Source organism: Python bivittatus, unplaced genomic scaffold, assembly GCF_059951505.1.
Source record: "Python bivittatus isolate LINGU-HERP-01145 unplaced genomic scaffold, Pbiv_v1 ctg000200_np1212, whole genome shotgun sequence".
NCBI lineage: Eukaryota > Metazoa > Chordata > Lepidosauria > Squamata > Pythonidae > Python > Python bivittatus.
The window spans coordinates 7,322,635-7,344,472 of record NW_028277040.1 but is presented as its reverse complement, the minus strand read 5'-3'; the positions used below and the strand labels follow the sequence as shown (position 1 = coordinate 7,344,472).

The following is a 21,838-nucleotide window of genomic DNA, read 5'->3' as shown; positions in this document are numbered from 1 at the left end:
ATACAAATTATTAGTAATAGTAGTAATGACAATAAAAATGATATAATAAGAACCTTATATCTATACTCTGTTGTCTAAGATATGAGCTCCACAACTGGCGTTTATTCATTTTTAATATTGTGCAATGGTGTAGAGTTAATCAAGTGCCAGATTCTCTGCTCCATGGTGGCTGTGAGCTGAAGAATGAGATTCTCTATAGAATTAAATGGCAAAGGTCTTCCGGGTGGGGGAAAAATGGCAAACTGCGTGCCTCCAAAACAGCGGAGACAATGTGGCAAAGATTGGTGTCTGTGCATTAAGCCTGGGTCAACAGTGCCTCTCTGGACAAGGAGAGTCCAGGATATTGCCCACCAGCCTCCAAAAGGCTGCTTCTCATGAGGACACCCACAAGATCTGAAAGAATTTTTGTGGTTGTCTTGTAAGTCTGAGTGCCAGCAGCCACAAAAGAGATAGCAAGCTCACAGCCGCAGCGGAGCCTGCATAAGGGCTTTGGGTTCGCAAACCTCTCCTCCTTTCTTAAACACATTTAGAAGACAATTATCTTAAAGAGATCTTCGAAGCAGCACAGCAGTCAAGCCACTCGGTGAGTGATCCTTCATCCTGGATTAAAGATAAGAGTAAAAAACCAATTTAAAGGATTTAAAAATAATTAAGGGCAAAAAGCTTGCCAAAAGTTTAAACTAAGAAAGTTTAAAACAAACTAAGGGGACAGTTGAATTTGGAATTATTGACTTTAAAGTATTTTTGAAACAAATAATTAATATATATCTCTGTGGGAAAGAGTTTTGTTTGGATTGGTTGGAGGCAATGATTGGTTAGCTTTGCAAAACAAAAGATAAGGGAAGTTGCTAAAGACCATCAGACTGCAGAACTATGAAGTGTTGAATGGGACTAAAGACCTAATGATCTAGAGAAATCGGGGGGAAAGAAAAGAAAAAGCTCTTCTTTTACTTTTATTTCCCCTTTCTTGATTCAAGTGGCTGTTACTAGAAAAGCAGTGAAACTTATAGAAATGACAGAAAAAGTTATTACGCTTGAGACATTCCAAAGGTACCAACAGAAGTGAATATATGTAGCTCAGGGTTGAACTGTGGAGTCCTTGGTGCTCTCTGAGCTTGGTTGTTTTCTTGCAAATGTTTCATTATCTGGCTAGGTAACAACTTCAGTGCTAGAATGGAACGGAGTTTGCTCTCTGTTTATATATTGTGGCATGCCCTGCCAGTGTTGGTGGGGGTGGGGGTTTTGTTTTCGTACTTCAATCAACACCCCCTCCCCCAACACTGGCAGGGCATGCCACAATATATAAACAGAGAGCAAACCCCATCCCATTCCAGCACTGAAGATGTTACCTAGCCAGGTAATGAAACGTTTGCAAGAAAACAACCAAGCTCAGAGAACACCAAGGACTCCACATTCCAAAGGGTCTTTCAGGAATTAGAAAAGAATGTTACAGCTACAGTAACAACATCAATAACTGCATATGTGGATGGATCATTTAAAAGAGATATGAAAGAAAGATAAAAGATGAGATGAAGAATAACTTTGAAGAATCTGCAGGACAACTGAGTGGAGAGGTGAAACAAATCAAGGTGGAAATATTGGAAAACAAAACAGAAATAACAAACAGAGAGGAAATACAAATATTAAGTTAGGAGATGAAAAGTGATGTAGATAATGGACTATTACTACATTTACAAGAGAAAGAATTTTGTTTGAGACCAAGAGTACTTATAGAACAACTTGGTGAAAACAGTAAGGAGAGCGCTGTTGAAGCCTTAAAAAAAAATTAGGATGGGAGGAAGAAGATATGGATGGATATCAGGTCCTACAACAATATCTTAATGTCAAGTTAAGAATTAATAATGCCAGAATACTGCATTAAGTATTAAGAAAAGAATGCAAATTGACTTGTTTGATCAGGGATAAGATAACACAGGTAGTCCTCACTTAACAACCATTTGTTTAGCAACTATTCGAAGTGATGATGGTGCTAAAAAGTAACTTACGACTGGTCCTTGCACATACGGGCTTGGCAACCAGCTTGCACTTACGATGGTTGCAGCATCTGGGGGGGTCACATGATCACCATTTGCAACCTTCCTAGCCAGCTTGCAGCAAGCAAAATCAATGAGGAACTGCATGATTCACTTAACAACCCCAGTGATTCGCTTAACAACCCCCACAAAAATGTCATAAAATCAGGTGCAGTAACAAGATGCCTCGCTTAATGACCGCCCTGCTTAATGATGAATTTTCCGGTCCCAATTGTGTTTGTTAAGCAAGGACTACCTATAAATACTTTTACAAAACACTGGAAACCTTTTATGGACTTTTTGCTGAAAATAGAACTGAGTTAATAACTTTTGGATTTGCCAATTGAAAAGTGTTGGATATGGGAAGAAGTGATGTATGCAATATAATTTCAAAGGGGGAGGAGCAATATTAAGTTTATAGCTGCTGTAAAGAAGATCGGAAGTCACTTCTTTAAATATCTTGGGTTTTTTTTCTTTTTTACTATCTGACCTTTCTATTTTTCCTTTCCATTTTTCTTTTTTCTACCTTTCTTGTTTCTTTTAGTCTTATCTTTTATTATTGTTAAAAAAATTTCAATAACAATTACTTAAAAAGAAAAGAATTACATGGTAAAGCCACTTTTTCAGCAAAATGTGATTATTAGGGATGGGATCTGGGGCTGAATAAGCACGAGCTCCCTTCTGTTCATAACCTCCCTGCTCTGTCCTAGGGCCAAAATTCCAGCACCAACATGATTTGAGATCTGCCCATATTCACCCAGATCCTGGGCATATAAATGATTATTTGCATCCATTCTTCAATTAACTGCAAGATTTATTTCCTTGAGAATGAGGAAGGCTGCTGAAGCAGTGCTTGTCACTTTATTACTACCATCCATGGTATGAGGTGATATAAAGTAAAAGGTTGTTGCAGAAAAGAAATGTTTCTGAAGGAGGCATGACTGCATTTTAGATGGGAATGGGGACTGTCATATCCTAAACATGTCTCTGAGCATTATCACTCTCATTCCTGAACACCAAAATTAATATGCAGATCATTGACTCAAGGAAACTCCTGATACCTAGAGTGGCCTCCCTTTTTCAAATGTAGTTGCTTTGCCTCCCAATAGCTGAGAAGCAGAACATCAGACTAATAAATCTTAGTCAACAATTCATTGCCATACCAGAAAAAGCTTTACCTGTCCCAGTTTCATGCACTTTGGATCTCCATGGCATTTCTTGACTTTGCCAAACTGTGCAGGACTTGAAAGCCAGAGGCTGGGCAGTGATGACAGAAAGGGCTTGACTTTGGATCAAGCCCTTTCTTAATTAAGATTCGTCCTGGATCTTAATGAATGAAGGGGTCTGCTCTGTTTTGAGGGGGAAATGGTACATAGGGAAAAATGGTGTTTAACAAATCCTAGATTTGGGCTTGAGTTTTGAAAGGACAAGATGTCTCCTTCTCCAGATTTTTAGCTTAGGCAATAATTAGAGAAGAGCCAAGCTGGGACTTTGATCAGAACTCATATAATGCTGCAGCCTTGGATCTGTTGTATTTCTTGGCTCAAGCAGTGAAATTGCACAGCTTGAGCAATTAATTCTCAAGCCTTTGACTAAGTCAGATGGATTCTAGTAATGGTCTGGTTCATTAATGTTTGCTTTGCCTTTGTACTGCTTTTCTTAGAAAAAGGGGCCATACTTTTATACAGCTCTCAAACCCCAGAAGCCATGTTGCCAATTAGCCCAATGCAGGAGATGTTCTCAAATGCCACGGTCTTTACTCCAACCAGAGCCATGGTGATGTGCAAGATTAACCGGGTACAAATTGATGCAAACTTCCTGCTGTGCAGCTGAAAGATGGGAACGGTGTGAATCATACAGTTTCTGGTTGAAAGCTTCTTTTGCCACTAGATGGCCTTGAGCAAGGTTATACTTTTACCACCCAGTTGTTATTATGTGGATGTTGATACTGACTGCCTTATGACGTAAAGTCCCCTTCAAGTCAAGCTCAACTCCTGGTGACTCATGGAAACATCTATGTGGCTTCCTTGATATGGTTTGCCATCACATTTTTCTGGGATTTTTTAAAAAAAAATTCCCTATCTATCCTAGAGCCCTAGGATTCCTAAGGAGATCTCTCTTCCAATACTAATCAGGCCCAATATTGCTTAGCTTCTGAGCCTAGACAAGGTGCTGTCATCTACTGTTATAAAACTGTTCAGGAAAGTGGTTATATAAGTCAAAAGCAGCTATTTTAAGCTCAATGCCTATTTAGCTATGATACAGACAGAGGGCCACGTATGGTACTCACACACTAGATACAAGTCGTGTCTGAAATAAAGGAAGTAATCATGTTGTAGAGTTATGTGATGTCAGTTTTTACCTATCCACACAAATCAATCCAATGCAAGTTCTGTTCTTGTTTTGTATTTTGGTTGTGTTACTTATTTATTGCTGTCATTGCTATTCTACGCTAGTTACACTTTGATTTTACTGATGCTTCTCATGGACGTTTGAATTGTTGTATGTTTTTATTGGATGTCTATAAACCATCATGAATCTTTATTGATTCAGCAGTATAAAAATAAAATGAATGAATGAATGAATGAATGAAAACTCAGGAAAAATGTGGAATGTCTAGAGCATGCCATGTTCCCAGCTGCAACTGAATTCAGGAGCTGCTAAATTAGGAGCTTCATCGGGATTTGGACTTCCCAACATTTTCAAGCATTTTGATCACCCACACTTTCTTTGTGCACCTACCACCAACCTTCATGGCTGCAAATGGAATTATATAGACGCCCTGTGCTGCAGTTTTAACATATTTTATTTCAAACGTGTTTTTATACAGTTATATGGAGAATTCCCCTACTTCTGCTACTACATCCTTTTCGGAAGGATTAATCTACAGTTTTTTACTGCAAAAATAAATTCATGTTGCATTTTCAGTCAGAATATATTTCAAGTTCAAAATTCATTCAAGAAAGTCTTTTAATTTTTCATGCTCCAGAGTATTTACCCTTGAACTCATGCCAAAGAATTAACATTTAATTAAATCTTCACAGCATGGTGCTAGTTCCCTCAAATCCAATTTTAGCATGTTTACACAAAATCTTTCTTTTTAGGCTTCTTTCTCTTTAATTATGGTTGCCTTTATCCACATTCCTGAGATTACAAACATTTCCACTGCAATAAATAGAGGCCTGCAATAAATATAATCCTGAGACTAATAAGGCAAAGAGGATTGGTATTTAAATGCTTTGTTTTTTCAGATAACATATTTATCTACTTGAAAATAGCACTGGAACTTGGTGTTTGCATGTCAGTACGGTTGTTAATGAGATTTCAGATATGTTATCTTTTCTTTTTGCAACTACCCAGCTATAGCCTTGAGATAGTCCCTGCTCTAAATTAGGATATTTATCTGTCTAGCTGAAAGATGTAGATCACAATTTTGGGTTTTGCTGAGCAGAAGCACTAAACATGTAAGTAAGCACAGATTCCCTGCTACAAGCACAAATAACTCATCAAGGCCATCTCCTCCTTTGTGGCTGGGAACCATCCCAGCCCTGCCCCTCTGCTGGCCTTGAGCAATCGAGTCCATCCCATGTGATAGTAGAATCTGAGGTCTCTAGTGGAGATCTTTCCTCTCCTGAAACACCTTTGTTGTAACTGCAGATGCAGGAATTAAAGCACAGAACTTCTGTTGACCTACAGAGATAGTGTGGGCTGTTTCACTATCCTCTTGCTTTTGAGAAGGGATAGACTCCAACTCCCAGAATTCAAACCAACACAGTTTGGTAGATGGAAATTAACAGAATTGCAGGCCAACACACCTGGAGGGTATCAACTTGAGAAAGGTGGCTGTAGGCTATAGATTCTTTTCTTAGGCAGAAGAGAATCCAAGTGATGCTAGAAGGTGAAGAATACTAGCCTGTATTCATATGCAGATTCCTTACAGAGAATTGGGAAGATTCTTTTCTTCCCATCAGGCTGCTTAGTTATTTCCCTCCCCCCTTATAATTTTGCTGATTATATTTAATTACAGTATGCAGATTGTTCTTTATAGCATAACAAACAAATAAAAGCAACAGCTTGAAATGGCATTAGAACATTAGAAAACTTAAAAAGGCCATGGGCATTTTTTGAAAGATACTGAAGGAAAATTGGGGAATGACAGATCATGGTCGTGGCTTAAGAAGGGTACATTAAAAAGGAAACAGAAGGAATGTTTTTTGCTGCCCAAGGAGAAGCATTAGGCATACATATCAAGGCAAAAATAGAAAAGACCACTTTGGATGGTAAATGTTGGTTGTGCTGAAATAGGGATGAAACAGTTGACTATATAATAATTGGGCATGGCAGAACTGAACAGATTAATGACAAAAAGGCATGATGGAGTTGGGAAGATGTGACACTGGCATTTATGTAAAAAGTACAGATCCACAGGTAAAGTTGTTGGAAATGACAGAACAAAAACATTAATGGGATTTTAAAATTCAGATTGATTGACACTTGGAACATAACATCCCAGACATTACTGAAATTGAAAATAACCATTGTTGGTTTATTAATTCCATTCCAAGAAACAGTAATGTTGAAGATAAGAAATTGAAAAAGAACACTGCAGGCACCAGTCCAGGCAGTCTCCAGGATCAAAAACTGACTCAAAGGCACACACACACACACACACACAAAATTGAAACAGCCTATGACAGCTTAACTACAAAAAACAGCACCGTGGAGTACCTCATATGTAATTAGATGCTATTGTTATGATTTAAGGAAACCGGCCAACATCAGCTGTAACACACAACTAGTGGAATTGGCATAATAATAATAATAATAATAATAATAATAATAATAATAATAATAATAATAATAATAAAAAAAATAATAAAAAAAATGTGAAAGCTGTCCTAGTACTGAAGGTCTTGCTCCCACCCATGTGGAATAATTCTCCACTCTGATTCTTTGGATAATTCTTCTTTCCCAGGACACCTTCTCAAGACACATGTTCTGTGCTTGGCCTTTTCCCTCCCTCTAAAGAGCAATTAGGGACGTGGGATCAAGGAGCAAAGGCCACAAAGCATTGTTATCAGGGATCTTTTTGTACGTGTACATATATATATATATATATGTGGCATTCATTTTCTGCTAATGATAGAATCTGGCATTTTCATGGTGCTGTTAGGCTAATCTTGAATTTCTATCATTGTTTAAACAGCTGCAGTGGAGGCTTTTTTGCACCTAATCAATTGTTACTCAGTTGTTAAGAATGATCCAGATATCTCTTCTCTACTACTGATACAAGAAGTTGTGTTTCTCAACAACCCACACACAAGCATTTTACAACTGGGAGATTCAGTTTCTTTCTAGCTAGCATGCCTATTTAACAGTGTATGTTGCACAAGTGTCATAGCCTTATTGTCTGGTATCTACAGCAGGATGTGTGTACAGTACAATACTATTATCAATGTGTATGTGTATACCTGTGCATGCAAAGAAGCTAGTCATCACTTTTCTGCAGTAGGAACATCTGAAGCAGGGGTTAGGTATCTCCAAAACAAACATGAAAGTAAAAAAAAATTCTAGTGCTCCCTACTCACAGTGCCACAGTGCTGTTTCATGTCTGTGAATCTTCGTTGTTGTTTTTCCCTCTTCAGTTGCTGGACTTTCCTTGTCTGCATTACATATACCGCTCTTCCCCTTTCTAACAGGCAGAACAGCGTGTGCACTTGTAAATTATGTCAGCAGGTACTTGAGAACGAATTGAATATTCCAGTGTGCTAAGAATCAAATGCTTCCTGCCCCACAGTAACATTTGGAAAGTTCCCACATCAGTCATCTCCAGAAGTGTCTATTAGACAATTTTGTATACATTTGTACACAAATTAAACAACCTTTATTCATAGGGTAAAACAAAATGTGTAAATTTGATTAATTTGTCAGAGCAAATGTTGCTTAATTAAGGGACTCAGTGATTCCTTCCTAATTCATAAATATTAACTATGATCAAATGTTGTTGCCCAACACATTAAAGGCTTTACTTATTTGGTGATTTAGTTTTTGGAATTAGAAATCTTGCAGTTTGAGTTATTAATTAAGATATATAATAATTAAGGGATATACTTCTTCTGTGACTTAATTAAGCAGGAAATGTTTGAATTCTTGAAGTTCAGCCCCTGATTGATGTAAGGCACTCAGCAGTTTTAATTATTTATGATTCTAGTTTTAGGAGAAGATGAACTATCCATTGAAGTAAGAAGGCCTGCTTCCGGAAGTCCACCAGAGATTTCCTCTGAAAATCAAGCGCCAAATGGAAAGGTGCCACAATTACACTGTTTGATCTGTGATATATAGGTGGTAGAAATGATTATTTGTACAGGCTCATTTTCTGAATGCTGAAGGGATACTTCACTGGGGAAGCAGGATGAAGGAATGCATTTTGAAGTAAAGTATAGCTCTCTAGTTCAGGAAAACAGACCCTGTAATATGCGAAGTTTGCTGTAGTGGTCAAGGTACCAGGCTAGAAATGGAGGGATTGAGCGTTCTACTCCTGCCTTAGACACAAAGCCAGCTGGGTGACCTCAGGCCAGTCCCTCTCTCTCAGCCCTAGGAAGGAGGCAAGGGCAAACCACTTCCGAAATCCTGCCAAAGAAAACTGCAGGGACTTCTCCAGGCAGTCGCCAGGAGTCAACAATGCCAAGAGAGAAGCAAATCCATATATACAGAGGCTGTAGTGCTTCTCTATATAGCTTTCACATATTTATTTTGTTTTGCTAAAGGTTCCCTGTGAGCAATGCTTTTTCATCTTGCCATGCAAGAGAGCACTTCTGCTAACTCCTCCTGCCAAAAACATGTGAAGACATCCTTACAACATGCCATACTCAGCAGCAATGTAGCCATGTTCACTTCACTGTTCTCTTTTTGACTATTGACAATTTGGTACATCATTTGCTATGGAGGGGAAACTTTAATCCTACCACAAAGAAAGGAGCAACATTTTATTTTTTAAATAATTTTATTAAGAATTATATTAAACAGATAAAACTGATACAAAAACATATTACAAAAATACATTGAAAAAAAGTTTTAAAAGTGCAGAAGAAAATGCCCCCCCCCAAAAAAAGAAAAAAAGAAGGAAAGAAGAAGAAACTTCCCCCTTCGTCCCCAGCAAGTATATTCAACATTAACAACTTATCACTGTCTCTTAAAACACGATGAAATACATCTTCATTCCATACCTCACCCCATTTTCTATAGAATCATCTCTAAATCTTCAGGTCTCCTTATTAATCAGCAAAGCTCTAGTAAAAGTTAACAGAAATACCTAACAACATAAATATATGCTCCCCCTTTCCATTTATTTATTTATTATTAAATTTGTATGTGGCCCATCTCCCCCAATGGGTGACTCTGGGTGGCTCACAATTAAAACTCAAAAGCCCATAAACAATTAAAATGCCCCATAAATAATTAAATTACGCAATCCATAAAAAGCCAGTATAAAACAAAACCTATACATAAATACTAAAGACATTCAAGATGACGGGGGCGTAAAATCAATTACCCCACAAGCCACTCCCACTGATGTAATTCCACTGATTTAATCAAAATCCCCCTAACTCCTCTGTTTAATAATCAAAATCTAATCCCAATTAACAATTAAACATTGCAAAAAATTAAAAACTATTAAACATTACCAGAAATAGCAACCCCCTGTTTATATATCAAAAATAGCAACACAGATATTACAAACTCATCCATTACAGCCAGTCGAACATTTCCAAAAAGAACTATCCACTCAGAATTACCATTAAACATCACCTGAGATAGCAACTCATTAATTAATCATAATCAAATAAACCAATTTTGTATTTTTTTCTTCTTCCTCCTAGCAATCCTTAAGTCCCATCAATAAAGTTCTAACTTCTGCTTTCTTCTACTATCTCTTACATTCTAATTTAAAAAGGTAACCCACTTTGCTCTTTTGATACATTATTCGTATGTCCATTTGTAAATCCAATGTTTCCATCTCTTTCTTGTAGGTTATAATTTTTAAGTCCACCTTAAAGTCCATTTTGGTTATCTTCAAAGGGACTTGTTCCTCTTCAATAACCACTTTTGGTTCCAGTATGGAGTTAAATAACTCAAGCACTTCTTGAGCCAACATATCAAACATTTCCTTTAAAGTAGACATGTGGTACCCTCTAGTGATCCACTTTTAAAGTCTTGTTATCAGCTTGGAATGTAAGCAAGAAAATTTTTTCCCATGCCAGAGGATCTTTCTAATTAACTTCAAAATCTTTCTTTAAATTAATTTCATCCAAACCCTTAGCATTTAAAAACTTTCCAAAAACAACACTATAATTACTCTTTTGCTGTCTATTGTAAAAAATAAAGATCTTACAAAGCTGGAAACTCATAATTTTCTTTCTTTTTAAATGGATTGAAGAGAGGCTCACCCAGCAAATACTAAGCTTGTAGTTCTGAAGGTTTTTCAATCTTAAAAAAAAAAACAGTAAAAAAAATTAAGCTCCAAAGTGATTTAAAATATGAGGTTTGGTTGAACCTTGAATCCATAAAAGGCTGCATTAACAGCTCAGAGCATGATGGAATCCGTGACTCCCAGCTGATCGCAAGCAGCTGCAAAAACATTGGTTTCTGCCGTCTATTCACAAAAAACAGCTGGCTGGAGTACATATGGGTAATCTCAAGATCTCTCTTTAATCTAGAGAGAATTTTGGCAGCCCAGATCCTACATCCAGCTGCCTTTTTGGCTCTAATGCTCCCCGCGATCTGTGAAGCGGAGAAAATGCACGGTGTTAGTTCGCCATTCCTCACCAGAAGTGCCAGAAAGGAGCAACATTTTAGAAAAGTGGGTCCATTCTTCACTACACAGAGTAGAAACACTGTACATTTTCCTTACCAAAACAGAGTTCTAAAAAATTGGGTCTGCAGATATATTCAGGAAGCAGTGGACAGTGCATATGATGTAATCAATGGTCATGTTTACTGCTGTATTGTAAACGTTTACTCTGAAAAAATAAAATAAAGCAGATACAGACCTTATGCAGTTAGAAGACATGTGGTCTTATTAAAGCCAAATATATATGCTAAGCAACCCAAGAGGAGCTTTTAAAAGGCATGATAGCTGAGCCTATTATACATTTTTTCCATTAGGCTAGATGTATGTCTAGCACATTTTGAAGTAGAGTAAAGCTAGGCTTCCACTTTGAATAGACTCTAATGGGAATTACTTTATTCGGCCCAATCCCACCAACATTTACTCTGAAATAGTAGATCTGCTATGTTCATTGAGACTTATTTCTAGGTAAGCATGCATGAATTATAACCTTGATATTATTTAATATTATTTCTGCCTTTGTCCTAAAATGCCTTACATTGAAGTACTGCAGAACTTCAAAAAATCCTCTTATATAAATTATGTCTATAAAGCATAAGTAAGAGTAAGAATTTACCTGATTGTATATGATTAGTGTTTAAGCCCAGTTTTCTTTGACCTTATGAGATACAATGAAATCAAGGATGCTGCATTTTTAAGAGGTGTGCGGAACAGGAAATTTCTCCTTCTCTTGAATTTCTATAGGAGAGAATCTTAGCTAATGCAGTAAGGAATACAGGAATTTCTAATATAATTTCCTACATTCCTAAGTCATGACTCTCTTCTATAAAGATTCAAAAGATGTGGGCATCTTGTCTTCTGCTAAATCTGGTCATCCCATATATTATAGTATTATTATTAAGTTGTATTATTAAAGTGGTGGATTTAAAAAAAAATCAGAATTGCTATATATAAATAATTAAAGTTAAGCAGTTGTTAAATTCTATAGCCAACCCCACTGGAAAATGGGGGAGATGGAATTATTAGTTCCACTATGAATTTTTAGTATCAGAATCAGGAAGAAAATCTAAAGACTTGTACTAAAAGTATGTAAGTGTATAAGCAAAACAAAGCAGAAACAAAAATCCCAAGCAAACAGCTATGGTGTGAGATCCTGATTATTTTCCTGAACTGTTATTTCAGTAGGCTTATCTTTTGGAATAATCTATTTAGGTTGGGGTAAGAATTTAAAGGAAAAAGAAAGCATGTACTTAAACAAGATGAAACCATATAGAACAGCTGCTCTACAGCTGAGATTGCTTTCTTCCTCTTTTGAATTGCTCTTGCTTTGTTAATATAATTAATATTTAGAAATCTGCATATTAATAAGTTCAAAGCGGACTAGAAATTCTGGGTCTCTATCACAATAGTAGTATAGCAAAATGCCTAGGGCTGCAATCCCGTCCAACAGGCATGGGCTGAATCTGGCTTGCAAATCCTCCCTTTCCATTTCTAGAATCCCCTTCCGGTGCTCTGCTTACATTAATTGGGAAAGAAGAGAGGAGATAAAAGAGAGATTCCCAGAAATCACATTATGTCAATGGTGGATTTCCCACACCCAGCAGCACATACCACTGAACACATTAGAGCTTATTCCTGCTCTGAAGAGATATGTATTGGATTGCACTATTCGACTATGAACTCTGAGTGAGCTCATTAAATATTACCCCAGCCACAAATTAATTATACAGCTTTAATCAAGCTGTTCTCTTTATGTGTTGACTTTTATTTTAAGCCTATCTTGGGAACCCCAAAGATTCTCCATCTCAGGACTAATTACAGGTAGTCCTTGCTTAACAACTGTTTGTTTGATGATGGTTCAAAATTATGACAGCCTCAAAAAGGGTGCTTTACAGTCCATAAACCACTTCTGGCCATTGTGAAATGTCACACTGCCTCCCTGCCATGGTCACATGGCTGCATTTTGGGCTTTTGGCAACCGATTTGCATTTACAACTGGTTGCCAAGCACCCCATGATCATGTGATTGCCATTTGCAAAGGTTGCAAACAGAGGGGATGCGGCAGAGTGAAGGAATGGACCTCAAATCTTCAGGACCTGAGCTCCGTAACTGCCTAGCACTGAGAAGTTTCCCTCCCCTCTCAGTGGTGGGCAGGCACAGACCTCAAATCTTCAGGTGCTCTGTTCACCGCTGAGAGAGGGTAGGGGAAAGAGGACGGAGCAAAAGAGCTGTCTGCTGAAGGATTTTAGCTCTGCATGGAACTGAAATCCTTCAGCAGACAGCTCTTTTGCTCCGTCCACTTAATGACCCAGAAGATTGCTTAACAACCGCAACCAGGAGTGCCCGAATTGCAGTCGTTGAGCAAAGCAGTCATGTGGGCATCTCGCTTAATGACTGCTTCACTCAACAACTGAGATTCTGGTCCCAATTGTGGTCATTAGGTGAGGACTACCTCTAGTCAGCTTTATTAATAAATAATTATCTCTGTTGTAAACAGTGATTGTTTTCAGAAAATTATGGGTAGCTTTATAAGTAGGGAATAGGCAACTAACAATATAAATTTTGTTGTATGGGACTTTAGGTTGTTGAGCTGGTGTCTTTTGTATGAGTTAAAATAGTTTGGATTTCCTTTCTAGGATAATACTATGGTTGTGATTACATTTAATTGATCAAGTTAGTAGCATCCCAGCTCTTCTTAGCTCTTTATAGTAGTTCAACCTTTAACAAGGATAGGGTCAGAAGAGAGAAAGAGAGACTATATGGGAAGAAGCAGTTTATACAATACTAAATCTATACTGAATTATCCCAGTAGAGTTGTGGTGGAGCAGAAACCTGGCTTAGCCTGTAGGGTAGAAGGCTGAGGGTCTCAAACTTCCTGTTCCAAAAACCCTCTAAGTCTTTCCGTGCTGTTCTTGTGTAATGGTCAATTCCCAAAGGGTCAGGAGATAGCTATGTAAGCAACCACACCAAGCTCCTTCATGGTCAGTGAAAAGTCCTATCAGTTCCCAGAAAGGCATTAAAAAAGAAAATCCAGAAGTCTCCGCATTAATGCACTTTGGGATGTGTTCATTTTAGATGAAAAGTTGTTCAATTGCCAGAATTCCTATGTCCCATCTATTTATTTTCAATAAATCTTGATAAAGAAACTCTGTAAGAGTTGTGCTTTTCATTGAGGCAGATGCCTAAGAGCCTGACATCTGTCACCTGCCTTGAGGTAGCAGCTTGGTAGTTCCTGCTGCCACCAACAATCTTCCATGGGGCACCTCACCTGGCATCTCTCCTCTAATCCCATTCTGTGGGAGTCATAGAGCTCTTACAATCTGTGCTGCCTTTCTGGTCAAAAAGTAAATAAAATAAAAGGTCAAAAAGTTTTTTAAAAGGAATTAATTTCAATAAGGTCTCAACTTCAACCAGAGACTAAATGGAATGATCGTAATCCTGTGCTTTTTCTAACCTTGGTTAACAGCTTCTTCCTCTGTTTCCTCTTCCAGTTCTGTCTTCATTTAAAATGACCAAAGCTTTTCTGTAACTCCCGCAGAGGAAGAGTTGGCAAAATCTGACTCTAGGTGTATGGTGACAAAGTACGCCTCTTCCTCAAGGATGTGTATTGTATGACTGAACTTGTCTGGTGTGGAAGCTTCATTTGCAACCTAGGGGATGGATCCAGAGGACTTTCCCAAGCCCTCTTCTTTGCACAAACGTTTTTCAATAGGGCAAGATCCTTGTATGAAAAAACAACTGTGATCCCAAGATGTTTCTCTGTGTGCTCAAACATTGGCTAATCTCTTACACAATGTCTCAAAATATGTGCTAGCACAAGGTTTTAAACAGCTTCATGTACTCTACTTGCTAGTGTACAAGAATTCATTGAAGAGCAGTGCATCTTGGAAGCCAACTGTTAGAATATAATATTTTCCTTTCCAGCTGAGAAAACTTAAACTGATCTTCTGAAAGTGAAACTGAATGCATTTCCTACAGGTTTGGGCTATATCAGTCCAATAGTAGTACCTACTGTATGTTTTCATAGTCCAGGCATACACATCAGGCTTGCAGATTCTCTCTCTTGATGGCTGTAGTAGCTTCCCATCCACAGGAATAGTAGCTCTAGAGCAGTGGTCTTCAAACTTGAGATATCCGAGGAACTCTTCTCAATGTGAAAAATCAATCTGGAACCTATTAATGCATTTCATGTAATACATTTTATTTGAACAAAGTGTTACAACTAATGTTGCAACAATACCTTCATACTATGTAAACAGAAATGTCATGTTGAACCCCTGGATATTCTCATGCAACCCTGGAGTTCTGGGAACACAATTTGAATACCACAGCTCTAGAGTAACCATTTCTTTTAGGACCATAGTATGGAGTGGAACATTTTCAGACATGATGAGAGGGAGAGAGAGAGAAGCTATTTATATCTGAAAAGCATGAAGCATGTCTACAGTTGTATTTTTCATTCTAGGAAACCATCCAACTTTTTGTTACACTGGAGAATGGAGACTATGCCCCACCTGCACGTAAAAGGCTGGCATGTTTAAACATACATTCTTTTAAAATACAGTTAGAGAAAACTAAATATGGAAATAATAAACTCCGCAGAAATAAAATCAGAGAGATTTATTATTCGGACATAATTTCAAGTGTTCATAATGCATTTGATCTTAATTTTACTGGCTAGAATTCTAAATCCTAAACATAAATCCTAAATAACACAAATTTTGATTTTTATTTTTCTTTAGATTCCTCAGATGATCAGCTCTGTTGGAGGGCACATGCTGCCTGACCTGTCCTAGGCCATCTGAACTGATCCAGCAAGTAGGACTGAAGCCTTAAGATGGGTCTTGGGTGGGTTCTTTTCTCACAGTGCTGTTTTACTTGGGGCAAAGTTTTGGGAGTGCATATTCTGGTGTATGGGAGGGAAGGCGGGGATGGTCAAGATGAAACCAAAACTCAGCACATGCCCATTACATATAGAGAGGCTAACATCTAGATAGCATCTTCCATTCCATCTGGGGCAGTGGATCAGTTCAGATGGCCTAGGGCAGGTTAGGCAGCATTTTCTTATTTAAAGAAAATAGCAAGATAACTGATAACTGCCACCTCTTGTCCTCTAGAATCTGCCTTTTGAGATAACTATTCGATCTGCCAAATGGTAGGATCGGCCTTGACACATTACATTTATACACACACCCTTCATACTGACCTAACATTTGGGACATTCCCTATCACTATCTTAATGTATGTCTGGTATGCCTGTTAGAAATAACCTTTCTGCATGGGGCTATTTGCAATCTCAATACATTTGTAAAACAAAGATAAGGTGTGTCAGCCCAGCTTTGAATGTGCTTAGTGGAAAAGGATTCTAGCCAAAGCATACTGGGGACTATAATTCTGTACTGGAGACTATGATCCGTATTCCAGACTCCTGGCACTTTCAGACAGCTAAAGTTCAATGGCCTTGAAGGAAAGTTACAGTATTTCCAGGGGCTTAATTGCTTGTGTGGTTTTGTAGCTTCATTTAATTTTACTAATTTGTTTAAGCAGTACTTTGTGTTGCTCCAGGATCAGAGATATGCTAAGCTGTACTTTATTTTAATCTTGGTTTGTTGAATAAGCTTCAGTAATTGGGTCACTCATAACACTAAGCTATTATTCATAGTTTATGCGACATAATAATTAGATTCATACACGTTTTTCTGTTAACCATCTACTGAAGATGGATTTAGTTTCCTTGTTTAATACCTACCTAGTAGGGAAGACACTGTAATCATGATAGACCCTATTTTTCCTAATTCAGCCTTCCCCAGCCTGATAGGTTGCATTTAAATTCCCATAATCTTTTATCAGTTTGGTTAAAATGTGTCGAGGTTTAACACACGTACAGGCATCAGGATAGGAAAACCTGGGCCACTCCAGCTGGTAACAGCTCTCTGCAGCCTCAGGCAGGGGTGAGTTTTTCCCATCAGTTGCTATGAACCTTGAAAGGGAAGACAGGCCTGGGATTGAAATGGTCTGCATGCCGAGTCCATTGTGTGCTCTTCCTTCTCCTGCAAGAAGGCAGGTTTCTTCCTGGCCCCTAAAATCCACCTGGCAAAAGGACCTCATGAAGCTGAACTAAACCAGCTGTAGGAAACATCTCCTTAGCAGCAGGCTGACTCTGCTCTTCAGCTTTCTTTCTGGCCTGGAGAAGTGAATCGAGGCAGGTCTCCCTCCAGAGTGGCTGCTACCCAGACGCTTCTTTCATCACTTTTCAATCATGGCTTTCCCTCCCCAATCTAGCACTTCCTGTTTTTCTCATTTCATTTCAGCTTATTACCTGAGGGAGAAAGTAATAAGAATGCAGGAGCCAAAAGAGGAGACAGTCACTTGTACTCAGCATCTGGAGGTGACAGCCTGTGAGACTGAATCAGGCCCATCTCTGGAGCCATGTCTTCCTTTCAGGCCAGGCCCTATCAGATAAAACTATTCTGTTGAGGAGAAAGTGTTCTGTTTGCCTGTTCCTCAGAATAATTGCCTGCAGCAATAACCTACTTAAAGTAGGCTGCACACCAAGTTGGAATTAACGCTTGTTTAATAGGATTTCAGCCTCATCAGGATAGGCAAAGGTAAGAGTTGGTTGGAAAAAGGAAAAGGGAGCAAGGTTTTGCATGCTAATAAACTAAAAAATATGAAATTTAATTCAGATGTGGTAGGATAAAATAAGGTGAAATGTTTACCGGACCTCTAGCATTTTGTTCCACAAGAAGTAGAAAGCCCAATGGCACAACCAAAATGACTTGTTGCAATGCAGAAATGAAAGAGCAATCCATTTAAGTGTTGAGGTGATAGAAATATAGCCTGCAGGTGAGGACTTAGGATGGATTTTTCTAAGGGTGATGATATTTTATGTGCTCCAAGCTGCCCAAACTAGGCATTGCTGAACACAAGGCAGTAGGCTACATTGCTTCTCCCAGCACATATATTATTAAAGAGACTGGAGAATAATGTAGACTTGCAAAATTGATGCTTATCTTTTTAAAAAGGAACCTCCCCTAACTCAACAGACTAGAAATTTACCAAGAAACAGGACTGGCTTTGAAAATCACCAAGACGTCACAGGTAAATTTACTTCAGTTTCTCTCATAAAGTATTTATTCTTGCTTCAGGAACAGAAACTGAAATTAATACTTTTATCTCGTTTTGTGCACTAGGAAATGAGGGTGTTTCTGCTGAGTTTGGAGAAAGATATCAGCCTAGTGAAACTGGTCTCTGCAGAAACAGCTACCCATGGCAGAGTAAGGAGGAAAAGGGATACTCCACCTTGCCACAAACACATAGCATGAAGCAGAGGAGCAGTAGTGACATTATGCAAGGTATTGGCTAGATATTATTCACTAATGTACCAAGGCTATAGTTCTATACACCCTTACCTGGTGGTAACTCCCTTGAATTCAACAATGCTAACTTGCTGAGTAAGTATGGATAGGATGTCATTGGAAGAGCATACTTGAATTGCATCAACTGTTTTCTTATGGCTGTACCCAACAAACTAGCTTCAAAAGTGATATGCTTAGGCATTTGCCCACTATAGGTATCTCAAGTCCTATGGAGAACTCACTAACCTGCAAGCATTACCATGCTGATTATGCAAACAGAACTCAAGGGAGTTCTCACTTTCGTGTCCTGCCACGTTCAGATGACTCCCAAATTCTCCATACATTCTATCCTTACAAACCATCCTTGCTTCCGTCACATTCATACACCAGTACATATATTGCTTTTGGTTTTCTAAACTTCTAATTTCTTTGTTTTGAGGATCACATCAGCTCTGTCTAGCTATAACTTGCCCAGTCTTCCCCTTCCTTTTGTTCTATTCAAGTTCCTTTGCAACATGATCCTCATACATTCTTTCTAATGAATAAGTCTCCTCAACATACGTCTTTCCTTCTGGTCCCCCTTTTTGGTCCACAGTTATTCAGCACCCATTCATTCTCACCCCTACCTCTTCCTATTTTACCACACACATTTCTTAAGTAACCCCTTCCCACTGGATTCAACTTGTTTCTCCTGACATACCCAACTCACACTTCCATATAACAAAGTGGACAGAAGTATGGAGGGTTTTTTACAAACATTCATTCCATACAATGGACCACATGCTACCTACTAGCGTTTTACTAGCATTTGTATATTTTAACATTTCTCCATCCATTTTCTCATCTTTAATAAACATTCTACCAATATACATAAATTCATCTATTTATTCTAGTTTTCACCATTGATGTATAATTTGCAGTCATTTATTCAATTTTCCCTATCAAACACAACTATAGCACATGGTATTTGATACATTAACTTTCAGATCAATACTTCTTGTTACATCATACAGTCAATCTAACACTTGGGTTATCGGCTGATAAAACTGCATCATCAACATATACAATAAAAGGCCATGCACGTTTATGCCCCTGACAAATATAGCTGTAATGTCACCAGAAGAATTTCTTATACATTTATCCCATAAATAGCATCCTATTTATTCTCACATGCTTTGCTTCTATCAAATACAGCTCTTTCTGCATTCAACAACCAATCATCAACTTCTTATTTTGTACAAATAATTCAGGCCTATTCATATAATCTAAATCAACAAACATACAATGAGTATGATTTCACATTCATGCATTTCTCAATGACCTGCTGAAGAGTAAAAATCTGAAGGGCTCTCACCCATTGTCTCACATCAAGCCACACAGCATTCAGCCACATACACTCATTGTCACCTCTTGTTACCTTTCAGTCAGAAATCTGCCAAATGCTTTCCTGGGTACACTTAATAAACTAATCCCCATATAGTTTTGCATTAATTCTTGCTACCTGTCTCTTTATTTAGGGAAACAATAACCATACTCTTCCAATAGTCAGGCACAGCTTCAGTTTTCACATACCCATGACACTAATCCACAGTCACCCCATTAATAAACCACATCCATATTTTAACATGTCTCCTGTTAAACTGCAGCCATACCATTTTTCAATGTTCTCAGAGCATATGTGACTGCACTTTCATAATTTTTTCTTGGAGACTAACGTTTATAGCATTAATTTCAATTTCACTCTTTGACATATGGTTATCTCTCCCATATAAATCTCTAAAATATTCCTTCCTGCATTCCCTTACTTCACTTTCACCCCAGATCATTTCACCACTTACGTTTTTTTAATTTCCATTCACTTTGGTGGAGGCTTTTTGTTTAGCCCTTTTCACCCCCTTCCAAAATAATTTTTCATTTCTTAACAGTTCTTTGTTCTCTTTGATTACATTCTTTGTAACATCAACAATTAAATCAATTAGTCCTCTTAATTATTTAAATAAAGCATTAACAAATCAAACATGCTTTTCAATCCATTCCTTTTACATGTTTGCATCAATAGACTTACGTTATCTGAGACAAATAAACTTTCTTCTAAGCAAATATTCACCAAACCATTGCCATTCTCCTTTGCTCTTGGGACTCTAAATGGCCCAATTACTTTTTCTATACTCTATCAGCTCACTCTCATTCATTCATTTATGTCTACTAATAGAATAATGTTTTGTCCTGAATCACATTCATTTAGAATGTTGCAGAATTCTTCCTCATACTCATCCATTACCACTGTTCACTGGGTTGTAACATGCAATTATCATCAACCTGAAATCTAACTTTCATAACCACTCACATGGTGGCAAATACTAAGTCATACTTTTTGACATACATTTGAACTCTTTCATTCATAGTAAAATAAACACATTCATTTCCCTTTATGTATTTATCATTCTACAAATTCAGACCATCTTTACTGAGACCTAATAATCCTTTTGTCTCCCAAACATACAACATATCTAATTTTTTTCCTCATTTCATTATGTCATTCTTCCTACCTTTTACTCCTACGGATTCCAAGTAACAATCTTCCGTATTCCATGGTTGTCACCAGTTGGGTACATAGATTAACTACCAGCCTTAATCATACCCATGCTACATGTAGAATTCCCTTCTAATGGTGATGACGCTACTGGTCATTTGATACATGTTGTCCAGAATTCCAAATGATTCCAATGCAACCAAAATTTGATTTTATCTCAGCATACTTTTGCACTCATCCCACCAACAAGGGGGTATGTGGGATACTAATAATCCCATTTACTGCTTTAAACTATTTTTATTTGGAAGGGAAACTGGTGTGTTTGTGTGTATATGTATGTGTGTGTGTGTGTTAATAATTAAGATGAGGTTTCATTTAAAAATAAGGTTGGGTAGAGTTAAAGTCATTTGAAGTTTTTTTATGCCAATACCAGTTGTTGTTTTGCTTCCATACTTCATTTTTTTCAAGTATTTAGGCAAGAATTCTGAAAATAAGGAATGTTCTTTCTATAGAATATCTCTTAGCTCTCTCTCATAATCTTTTCTGAGACATTACAATTTACAAAACTTGGGTGACAATAAAAAGATAAAATCACCTTCTAGTAGATCCTGACATGCCATATAGTTTTCTTGGTAGCAGTACAGAAGTGATTTGCTGTTGCCTTTTGGGGGTTGAGTTCTGTTTGTTTTGATTTCCCAGTCTGGTGTTAACTCTGGATTCATTCTCATGAGATCTCCCATCCAAATATTAACCAAATTCAGCCCTGCTTAGTTTCTGAGCCCAGAGAAAGAGAAAATACGGTCTAGAATCAGAGCATTTGCTATGACTCATCTCCAACTGGATTCCCACCCCTTCATACTCTATTGGTAATAAAATCTCCTTAATTGTTTATAATTTAAATTTATAAGGTCACCTAACTCACAGAGACCCTGGGCAGTCTAGAATTAAAAGCTAAGCCCAAATGCATTATAGACAACAATATCCATTCAGATTGACACACACCCTTGTTTAAGTCAGAGCCTTGGAAAACAGCCAGGTCTTCCGGGCCCATTTAAAGACTAGCAGG

The 21,838-nt window shown here is 37.8% G+C and overlaps 1 protein-coding gene across 1 annotated transcript in view; it reads left to right on the top strand.

Moving 5' to 3' along the window:
- KIAA2012 (KIAA2012 ortholog) overlaps positions 1-21,838 on the top strand; it is a 68,943-nt gene that overhangs the window by 22,832 nt on the left and 24,273 nt on the right. The window contains exons 12-13 of the mRNA XM_088135813.1: positions 17,193-17,269; positions 18,075-18,236. Of these exons, the coding sequence (XP_087991939.1) occupies positions 17,193-17,269; positions 18,075-18,236 (239 nt within the window). The remainder of the gene's footprint in view (positions 1-17,192; positions 17,270-18,074; positions 18,237-21,838) is intronic.